The 10,227-nt window shown below is 48.3% G+C and overlaps 1 protein-coding gene across 2 annotated transcripts; it reads right to left on the minus strand.

The window, feature by feature from the left end:
- Positions 1-598: 598 nt before the first annotated feature.
- Positions 599-8,838, minus strand: LOC123122033 (E3 ubiquitin ligase BIG BROTHER-related). Of its 2 annotated transcripts, none has more exons than XM_044542155.1 (7): positions 8,575-8,838; positions 7,043-7,389; positions 6,887-6,929; positions 6,429-6,470; positions 6,217-6,338; positions 6,027-6,130; positions 599-937 (listed from the first exon to the last, which is right to left on the minus strand). In XM_044542155.1, the coding sequence occupies exons 2-6, from the start codon at positions 7,087-7,089 to the stop codon at positions 6,028-6,030; spliced, it is 357 nt and encodes a 118-aa protein (XP_044398090.1). In that variant the 5' UTR covers positions 7,090-7,389; positions 8,575-8,838; the 3' UTR covers positions 599-937; position 6,027. The 2 variants fall into 2 exon arrangements, with proteins under 2 accessions (XP_044398090.1, XP_044398091.1); XM_044542156.1 differs by lacking the exon at positions 8,575-8,838 and adding an exon at positions 7,475-7,680.
- Between the last annotated feature and the right edge of the window lie 1,389 nt (positions 8,839-10,227).

Genomic DNA, 10,227 nt, shown 5'->3' on the forward strand with positions numbered 1-10,227 from the left:
CAAGTTCTCCCTAGTGCCTCCAATGTTGGGTGGGCCTCCCGATCGCCTCATCCTTTCGCTGCACAAATGCAATTAAAAACATATTAGCTTCACGAACTCAACAATATTCTACTCCCTCCGTTCCTAAATATAAGTCTTTTTAGACATTTCAAATAGACTACAACATACGGATGTATGTAGACATATTTTAGAGTATAGATTCACTCATTTTGCTTCATATGTAGTCACTTATTGTAATCTCTAAAAAGACTTATATTTGGGAACGGAGGGAGTATTACGCTTCATACAGGTTAAGTCCACATAACCTACCCGATCGTTTGCACGAGGTACGTATTTTGCTGAGAGACAAGTACGTCTTTTGGCGGGTGGCGGGAGACAATACGCAAAGGCTGGTGCTATGTACGAACAAAGATACTTGGTATTTATAGCATCTGCTGAAGTACTATTTTAAAACAAAATTAACTCTCAAATATCAAAAATTAATTAGTGTTTATTTGCAGCCAAATATACAGGCCAACATTAATTTTCTACCAATTATTCGCATTCTAATACATATATATAGATATCAATCAAATATTTCCCAGTATATCTCTGTGCATTAATGAATAATCATGAAACTTTCCAAAGAATAACTAATAGTCAAATATTTCCCAGTATATCTCTGTGACTGAAGACTAAAGCATGAGATAATTTGTACAAGTTTGTCCCTTCGCAAGTTTGTACAAGTTTTTGCTGCTCTGGTTTAAACATCAGGGATAATATAATGATGCCGCTACTACATACTCCCAACTGCCAACTTCTTTTTCCTCGGTATAACTTGAAGTGCCAACTATTGGTCATGCCTGCTTGTTTGTTGAGGCAGAAACTTCCGCGTTACACATTGCGCATACCTCTTGTTTGTTGAGGTAGAAACTTCCACGCTACACATTGCGCATACCTGCACATAGTTAACGAAATACTGTCAACAATCTGAGAGAGCTGCAATTCAAGTTGTTGGTGAGGTCAACCCCAGCAGACCTCTTTTGATTTAAAAAATATATAAACAAAACAAAAACAAGTAATGCAATTGTGGAGTCTCGAACCCCCCATTTGCCGCTATACACAACTCAACCAAACCAGAAGGCCACCACCTTACTCATGTTTCAAATGGGGAAGTATTTGATCAGTACACGACGGTACAGGATTTCTTTTACTGTGACACCGAACCAACCAGTCAATCCGCCCATGATTTCTTTTCCCGGCCACCCCAGCTCCCCAATCCCCGTCCCCCGGCCACCCCTCCTCCCTATACCTGTCATCCTAACTTTCAAATTTCAGAATCCAGCCATGACACGTGCCATTGGTTGATACTTGGTGTATTGCTTTTTATGATGCCAAGCAACAAGTGCATTGGCTGTTGTATACTACTCCCTCCGTTCCTAAATATAAGTCTTAGAGATTCTACTATGGACCACATACGGATGTATATAGATGCATTTTAGAGTGTAGATTCACTCATTTTGCTTCGTATGTAGTCCATAGTGGAATCTCAACAAAGACTTATATTTAGGAACGGAGAGAGTACTAATCAAATACAACTGCAATCAGTTTTTGCGGTTCAATAGCAAACGCACAGGCACTACACTAGCGTGCACATAATCCTCTACTAATATGGGATCAACAATACACAATCTACCGGTAGAGGACTCTGGCATGGAGCCACGATATATACAACTTAAGTAATGTAGCAAGGAAACAACACGCAGGTTAATAGATTTTCCTTACGCAAGTCATATTGATACCTTTGCACAAGATTAATACATTTTCCTTGTGGATGTCAGATTCAACCTCAACTTCGACATGCTGGCTAAACTACTTGTGGCCTCTATCAAGGAAACACAATCCTTTTAGACATCATAGCTGACTTGAATTACCTCTCTAATTAACACGCAAAAAAATCATATGCTGTTAATACTGAATAAATGTTTTTTTAGCTGAAGCAGATAAAAAGGCGTAGATGCTCTTTGTAAAATCATACTGACCACATGCAGAAAATAAGCATGATGAATGCTTTGCCAGAGCAGAATTTTTTCGTATAGATCATATTCTTGTCGAGCAATTCTTATATAGGAAGAATTTAACAAGCATAATAACCTTTGGATTATAGGCGTAAACTTCTGATAAGGTGTATTTCTTAGAAAAAATAATATCTTGGGATGTCGGGAGGTTGCTACGACAAGAAAAATGTTTTCATTCATTCATGTTAACCAAAATTATATGAAGTTTAGGATTCGCTATGCACATAGATATAAATAAAACATAACCTGGTACATAAACCATGCAAATACAACTCTGACAATTAAGTAAATATACATCTAAGAATTTATTTATTTTAGAAATAATCTAGGACTTATTCCACCTACATGCAAAGTTGCCACCAACAGAATATACACGGTCACCAGCATGAAAAGAAAGATTCATCTTCTTAGCTACTCAAACGGCCCGGGGTTTCCACCTGCTGGACCCCCACGAGCAACTGCACCACCACCAACAACAACAACAACAAAGCCTCTTTAGTCCCAAACAAGTTGGGGTAGGCTAGAGGTGAAACCCATAAGATCTCGCGACCAACTCATGGTTCTGGCACATGGATAGCAAGCTTCTACGCACCCCTGTCCATGGCTAGTTCTTTGGTGATACTCCAATCCTTCAGATCTCTCTTTACGGACTCCTCCCATGTCAAGTTCGGTCTACCCTGGTCTCTCTTGACAGTATCAGCACGCTTTAGCCGTCCGCTATGCACTGGAGCTTCTGGAGGCCTGTGTTGAATATGCCCAAACCATCTCAGACGATGTTGGACAAGCTTCTCTTCAATCGGTGCTACCCCAACTCTATCTCGTATATCATCATTCCGGACTCGGTCCTTTCTCGTGTGGCCACACATCCATCTCAACATGTGCATGGATGTGTGGCCACAAAAATGGCAGCAAAAATGTTCAGGTGTTAGATCCTAGTATCAAATGCACATTCAGGTTGAATTACATCTGAGCATCGAACACAAGCGCTATGGATGGAGTACATGCTACTACTTGCGAGGGTGTCCAAGCGGGCTCTTCTGGCAACCTCCATGATCCTGGTTATCCTCATCATGCGACTTGTGCCTCGGCCTTGTTTGCCACCGGTCGGCCCCACCACACGATGTGCCTACGTTTGACGCCTCCCCGATACATATTGTGCCACAACCACCCAACGTTTCCATCATGGGCAGCCAGCCTCGGCACCGGCACAATGTGCATGGTGGAACCGTTGGGCGGTCATGGCACAGTATCAATTGGGGAGGTTTCGAACGCAGGGACAACGTGCGGCGTCGGCCGAGCAGTGGTGCCGGTGGCAAACAAGCCCAATGGCGTCGCATGAGTAGGATGGCTAGGATCAGGGAGTGCGCGGCCAGAGCCCACACAGGCACCCTCATAGGTAACCGCCACGTACTTCATCAATCGTGTCACTGCTCTACACAGATGCAATGCAATATAAGCTAAACACACATTTGACACTGCGAGCTAACACCTAAACATTCTATGTCTACGGGTACAGTTGCTTGTGGGGGGCCTAATGGTGACAAGCCCGAGCAGTCCAACTAGTGAAGAAGATGGATTTTATCTTTTTTATACCAGTCGGTGACTATTTCTATTGTTGGCAACTTGGCAACAAATAACAACAACAAAGCCTTTAGTCCCAAACAAGTTGGGGCAGGCTAGAGGTGAAACCCATAAGATCTCGCAACCAACTCATGGTTCTGGCACATGGATAGCAAGCTTCCACGCACTCCTGTCCATGACTAGTTCTCTGTTGATACTACAGTCCTTGAGATCCCTCTTGACGGACTCCTCCCATGTCAAGTTCGGTCTACCCCAACCTCTCTTGATATTATCGACACGCTTTAGCCGTCCACTATGCACTGGCGCTTCTGGAGGCTTGCGTTGAATATGCCCAAACCATCTCAGACGATGTTGGACAAGCTTCTCTTCAATCGGCGCTACCCATCTCTATCTCGTATATCATCATTCCGGACTCGGTCCTTCCTTGTGTGGCCACACATCCATCTCAACATGCGCATCTCCGCCACACCTAACTGTTGAACTGTCGCCTTTTAGTCGGCCAACACTCAACGCCATACAACATTACGGGTCGAACCGCCGTCCTATACAACTTGTCTTTTAACTTTTGTGGCACTCTTGTCACATAGAATGCCAGAAGCTTGTATTGTTGGCAACTTGGCATGAAGATGAATAATTCTTAGATTATTTCAAAAATAAACAAATGTTATATGTATCTTTACTCTGTTGTAGCTATATTTGCATGGTTTTGAACTCTATATGTATCTTTACTCTCTGTTGTAGCTATATTTGCATGGTTTTGAACTCTATATGTATCTTTACTCTATTATGTTTTATTTATATCGATACGTATGGTGAATTTTAAACTTGATTTATTTGTATCAAGATATGAATGATGAACAAGTTTTTTATTGCTTTAGCAACCTCCCCCACACGGTAAGGCCCACTTTTTTGTAGTAAGGGATACAAATTATGCGAAGTTAACTGGCTACAATTCAAAGGTCATTATATAAGAATTTCTCAACGAGAATGTGCTCTTATGGGCCCACCTAGCTATTGCATCAGCCCACTAAGCTATTGGATATATAATCCATGCCGAGAATAGAGTTATGTGTAACTTCACGTCCTTAACTAACTTCACTAGCTGGCACATGAAGACTGTCCAAGTGTTTCATTGATCCAGGCAACAGTGGAAAAACTCCGCAGTCCACTAGTTTAAACATACTTGATTGCCAAACCTTAAATTCATTACTTGACTCATACAAGTCAATATTGTAAACTGAATTTAGGTCTAATGGTAAATAACTTAGCCCTAATGGTAGATAACTAAATAAGCCAAAAGTCTAAAAGCTGCAGCTGCACTATTTTGCAAAACCGGGCGCACACCCCTGCGGACATGCGATCTGCAACCACATGCTATTACTGCATGGTCGCATTTTACCTGGGACAGCTCATTACTTGCTGATAATAAGATGGCATATGCACTGGACTGGGTTGTCGCATTTCACCTGGGAAAGCTCATTACTTGCCACACCTTCTTTTACTTTTTTGGAAACCGCGTGGGACAGCACTTTCATACTTGCCTAAATAGGGGGGTGTGCTCTGAAGCACTATGCATCACATGTTTGTTCCGTAGCCACGTCCCTAAATATAACAAAGAAGATTGCTGTTTTCGGTGCATAATTGAGTGTTGGTAATCAGTGACATTTTGACTGGTTATAAATGCCACAGGTGACTTGTAAACAGTGATCTTGTTCAAGAAACTGAAGCCCAAACAGAGAAAGAAAATGCTAACGGGCACAACAAAGTGGCCTCCCTTTCTTTTTCTTTCATCGTGCCATCTTCATTTAACCAAAGAAGGATGACAAAACTGCTTAAACTATAGCACTAGCACTACTTGAACTCTTTTGTGGCCAAAATGGATGTACTACTTATAATTACTATGGCATACCTCTTTCAATAGCGCCCACTACTTATGATATTCTACTTGACTTAAGACAGCAAAAGGAATATATGAAACTAGCTTTTAAAAAGGGGATATATGAAACTAAATCATAGATATTTGATCATACAGTGCTCTAGAGAGATATGCGCATAGAAGTGTATTTCAGACAACGGTATAAGGCTACAGCAAGCCATAGCTGCATAATAAGTATAGTAATAAGCATAGACGTATGGTGAATAGTAGAGGTACAAAGGAACCCTACATTTTCTATTCAGGCCACCAGATTAATAAGCATAGACAATGACTAGATTAATAAGCATAGACGGTTGGTGTATAGTAGAGGTACAAAGGAACCTTACATTTTTCATTCAGGCGCAAGTGTGATTGCCTGATATGCTTCATACCATGAAAACATAGGCAATCCTCATCTATGGGGAACTATTGTATATGTTCTAACAATAACTAGGTCGAAAGTGGCACTGTACCTTATTTATGTGACTGGTTAATGCAGTCAGGGTGGTATGAGTGCTTGCAGGGAAGTGCAACCAAGGATTCACCTTCCTCAAATCCCACGCGACAAATTACACATCTACCAACAATAATTACAAGTTAACATGCCACTTTAATAATATATATTATTGGAAGGCTATGAAACTTAAAAGTATTTGAACGTACTGTTCTGTGTTGCCGTCTTGCATGTCTTTTGTGTTGTAAGTTACTGAAGGTAAGGAAGCAAGTGTATCAGCAGAGAGACCTCTTCTTTCTGTACCAACCACTCCGCCCAATGCAACTAATTCCTGAAACCATGACTAGAACCATTAGCATTGCATCTTGGAACTTTAGACGCAAGCCCAGGCACCAAAGGGAATAAAGCAAAAAACACTTGCCTCATATGAGTACTCATCTGGATCAACCTCTTGCCATGAATCCTGTGTTTTTTCAATAACATGCCGATTTGTAAATGTAAGTTACTCATTCAAATTTGGCTGGTTTCAATAAGTAAGCAAAAACACAGTACCACAATTTGAACAAAGACAAAGTTCTCCGTGCATAAATTAGACGAATCAGAGGTGCATGCCACAATCCCCGGAGAAAACATGGCAAGAGGTAAATTTACCACTTTTAGCATAATATATCAGAGAATAAATTAGCTCTACCAAGGAATTATGTCACTGCTTCAATGAAATAAGCAAGTACTACACTGTATGTCACACACATTAACAAAATAAGCATTGCTGTAGGTCCAAGGTCATTTCATCAAAATTTGAGTGCTCCCACCTTTGACCTTCCAACTTGCAAATACAAAAATTATATCCATCCCAGACAAGGAAACATAAATCACTACCTGCACGTCATTTATTTGATCCTCGACATGCTCACTGCCCGCCCTACAAAGCAAAAGTGCACATCAGCAGTCCGCGGGAAACATGAATTGAGCTGGAAAAAAAAATCCATAAACAATCGCTGAATCCCAGCGAGGGCCCATAAGCTGCGTGGAGACCTCGCGCTCCTTGGCGTACTGAAGCACTCGCGCGTAAGCCTCGTCATCCTCGTACTCTGCAGTGTCTAGCTCTGGCTCCACATCCTCCACATCCTCATCATCATCGAACCCCTCCTCCTCGTACTCAACTCTCCTCAGAGAGCTCGTCCAATCCTAGCACTTGTCCTCACCCTCAGCCTCGATATCACAGCAGCACCATCGACGCCACCCGGGTGCTCCTGGTGGCGGAGGCGGAGGTGGTGCCCCAGCTGCTCCTCGTACTCGTAGCTCCCGGCCTCCGAGCTCCCGTAATCGCTGCCCTCGCCGCCGCCGGCTTCGTTCATCCGCAGCATCATGTACGGCCTCTCCTGCACCGATCCAAACGGGATGTACATGTTAGTCGCTCCCGCAAAAGAATTAAAATATCAGGATGTCAGTCGCGCGCATCGGAACCCTAGGGACGGGGACGAGACGGCCGGGGCCGCGAGATCTAGTCAACTTAGAGCATCTCCACCCGTCCCCCCAGGAAGGCCCCCAGGAGCACTTTTTAACCGCCGGCGGATGAAAAAAGTCCCACTCGCGCCCCCACGACCTCAATTAGCGCCGGATCTGGCCAAAAAATGAGCCGGCGACCCCAAGGCAAACCCAGGGAGCTGGGGGGGGGGCACCTGGGGGGCTTAATTCGCCGTTTTGCAGGCGCTGACCCACCTGCCAGCGTCTCTCTCCTCTCTCGTCCCTTTCCATCCCTGGCCCACCCACGTGCTCCCCTCCACACACACACCCATCCTCTCTCTCTCGGCCGGGCTGCAGTTCCCCGACGGCTGCATCGGGCGCTCCCTCGCCGCTACGCCCAGTGCGTCGGCTCCGGCGCCCCCGTCTACCTCGCCGCCGTCCTCGAGTATCTCGCAGCTGAGGTATGCACACCACGCCAGGCTATCACCGTTGATGCGATCACCAGAGCTGCCTAGCGCCGACCACGGGCTCCTTCCTGCGGGCGGGAGGTGACCCAGGTCCTCTTTCTTCAGGCACGTGGCCCACCTTGTGCCGCCTCCTGGAGCTCCTCGTCGGCGATTGCGCGTCCTTGAGCCTCGGCGGCTTCGGAGCCGGCGGCGCCGGGACCTCCCTGTCTCTGGTGGAGTAGTAGTATGACGCCCTGCAAGGGAGCGGGGCACGGGGCGACTCCTTCGTCGGCGTGACCGGCGGCTCCAACGACGGCGGCCGCTGCACGGCCTCCACGCTCCACCGAGCAGACGACCCCGAGCCGACGGCGGCTGCTGGTAGGACCGAGCCGACGAGGACCGATGATGCACCCCGACGCCGCCGCGTCCGTGGGCGCCCATGTCGCGGAGCTTGTAGAACCAGGCGTTGGGTATCATGTCGGACAGCCGGAACTTGCGGCGGGCCATGCGTCCTCGCCGGCGGCCGGCGGCCGCCGGTGCCCCAAAAATATGTTTGCCGGCAGCCCCCCAAGCGGCAAAAAAAAATGCCTCCGGGGTGTGGGGGTGGGGGTGGGGGTGGGGGGGGGGGTGTGTGACGAGTGGAGATGCTATTACCTGCTCCTGGCGGACGCGCGGCGAGGTCGCCGTGGATCTGGCTGAGGGCCGTGAACGGGCGCCGCGCCTCGTCCTCGGCCGCCGCAGCGGCATCGTCTCCCCTTCCGGAAGCGGCGGCCGGCGGTTGCGGGGAAGGTCGGGGGCGTGCCTCTCAACGCCGCCGCTCCCGTTGGAATCCTCCAGGGGCGCGATAAGGCGGGGCGGGGGCGGAAGGGATCGATTTCCGACCGGCCGTTGTCTTCTGGATTAGGAAAGTGTACGGTCTCTTTGTGTTTCGCTTGATTAGGAAAGTGCTACGTGATTATATGTAAAGTGCTACGTGTCAGTTCACGGAAACTACGCCCCCCACCCCATCCTTAAAATCAAGGGGAGGGGAGATTATATGTTGATTACAGGGTGGGTCCAGCACGTTTAAAAGGGAAAGTAAAATTTAGAAAGAAATAAAACAAGCTGTTGGAAACTGATCTGTTGAGCGGGGCGATCCGCGCGTTGCGACGCGTGCGTGCGAAGTGTTGGGAAACCGGGTCACCCGGATGGGGTGGCGGCGGCCGCGTGCAACGCTACGGGCCGGCCCCTCCCGTTTTCCCCTCTTTTTGCTAAGTGGGTACTTATTCCTTGACCACCTACTCCTATATAAAGCAACGAGGAGCCATCATTGTAACACCTGATCATTGATTAATAAAGCTGGTCTCCTCCATCTCTCTGTGTCATTTTACTTTTGCATACTTCGACTACTTCGTCTACGACGCTCGCTCTCGCTCCGCAACCTCGGACCGGACTCGCCGGCGGAGTTGCGGAACACGTTATCAGCACGCTTCGCTCCATCAACTCTCCGTCAAGCCTGCGTCAAGCCTGCATCACGCAGGCTTTCGTCGATCCCGCGGAGGTATAAGATCCGATCCCCACTTTTTGCAAAAATGGATCCCTCTCGTTTCTACGTTTCCGTTTTTGCGATTAGATTATTTTTCGGATTTGATCTACCTATGGTGCGGATTTTCCTCCCAAGAACCGAGCGGACGAACACGTCGCCGACCAATGTCGATGTTCTTGGACTAAGAGGAACTTGTTGACCGCACTATAGGGAGTCGGTACAAATCGCGATCCAGATGATCGTGGTACCGCCGCAAAAGCACCAGATGTGTCATGCGCCGTCGTTTTTCCGGATGAACGCGATGAAGAACGCATCCCGAGGCCGGCGTCCGGATGACGCCGCGCTGGCCGCGACCCTGCTGGTCGCACGCGCCCCGTCGCGTCCCGCTGGCCGGCTCGTCGCCGAGCCCCGATGGCCGGCCTGGCAGCCGCCGCCGCCGCGTGCCCAGCTGGCCGCGGCTCCGCGAGTCGCTGCCCGGCTGGAGGTCACCGCCGCTTGCGCGCCATCCCGGGGCCGAGCGCCTCGCGCCGTGGCCGGGCGCCGCGCCGGGGCCGAGCGCCTCGCGCCGTGGCCGGGCGCCGCGCCGTGGCCGCGCCCCGCGCCGTGGCCGTGCGTGCTCTGGCCGCCGCCGCCGCTCCCACGCTGCGGGCGCTAGGGGAAACCCTAGCGTCGCCCCTTGGCGAGCAGCGCAGCGCCTGGGCCGACACTGGCGCGGTTCACTGGCCCCTGATGGGCCTGGCCATGGGCTTTCGGTCCTCTATAAAAAAAAGGGCAAAGGCGCT

Source organism: Triticum aestivum, chromosome 5D (genome assembly GCF_018294505.1).
Source record: "Triticum aestivum cultivar Chinese Spring chromosome 5D, IWGSC CS RefSeq v2.1, whole genome shotgun sequence".
Lineage (NCBI taxonomy): Eukaryota > Viridiplantae > Streptophyta > Magnoliopsida > Poales > Poaceae > Triticum > Triticum aestivum.

Coding starts and splice junctions, on each gene's coding strand:
- LOC123122033 (XM_044542155.1), bottom strand. CDS start 7,089: ATGACGAGGCTTACGCGCGAGTGCTTCAGTACGCCAAGGAGCGCGAG. Junction 6,339..6,428: donor CAGATGAGTACTCATATGAG/GCAAGTGTTTTT, acceptor TCATGGTTTCAG/GAATTAGTTGCATTGGGCGG. Junction 6,131..6,216: donor CAAGACGGCAACACAGAACA/GTACGTTCAAAT, acceptor TATTGTTGGTAG/ATGTGTAATTTGTCGCGTGG.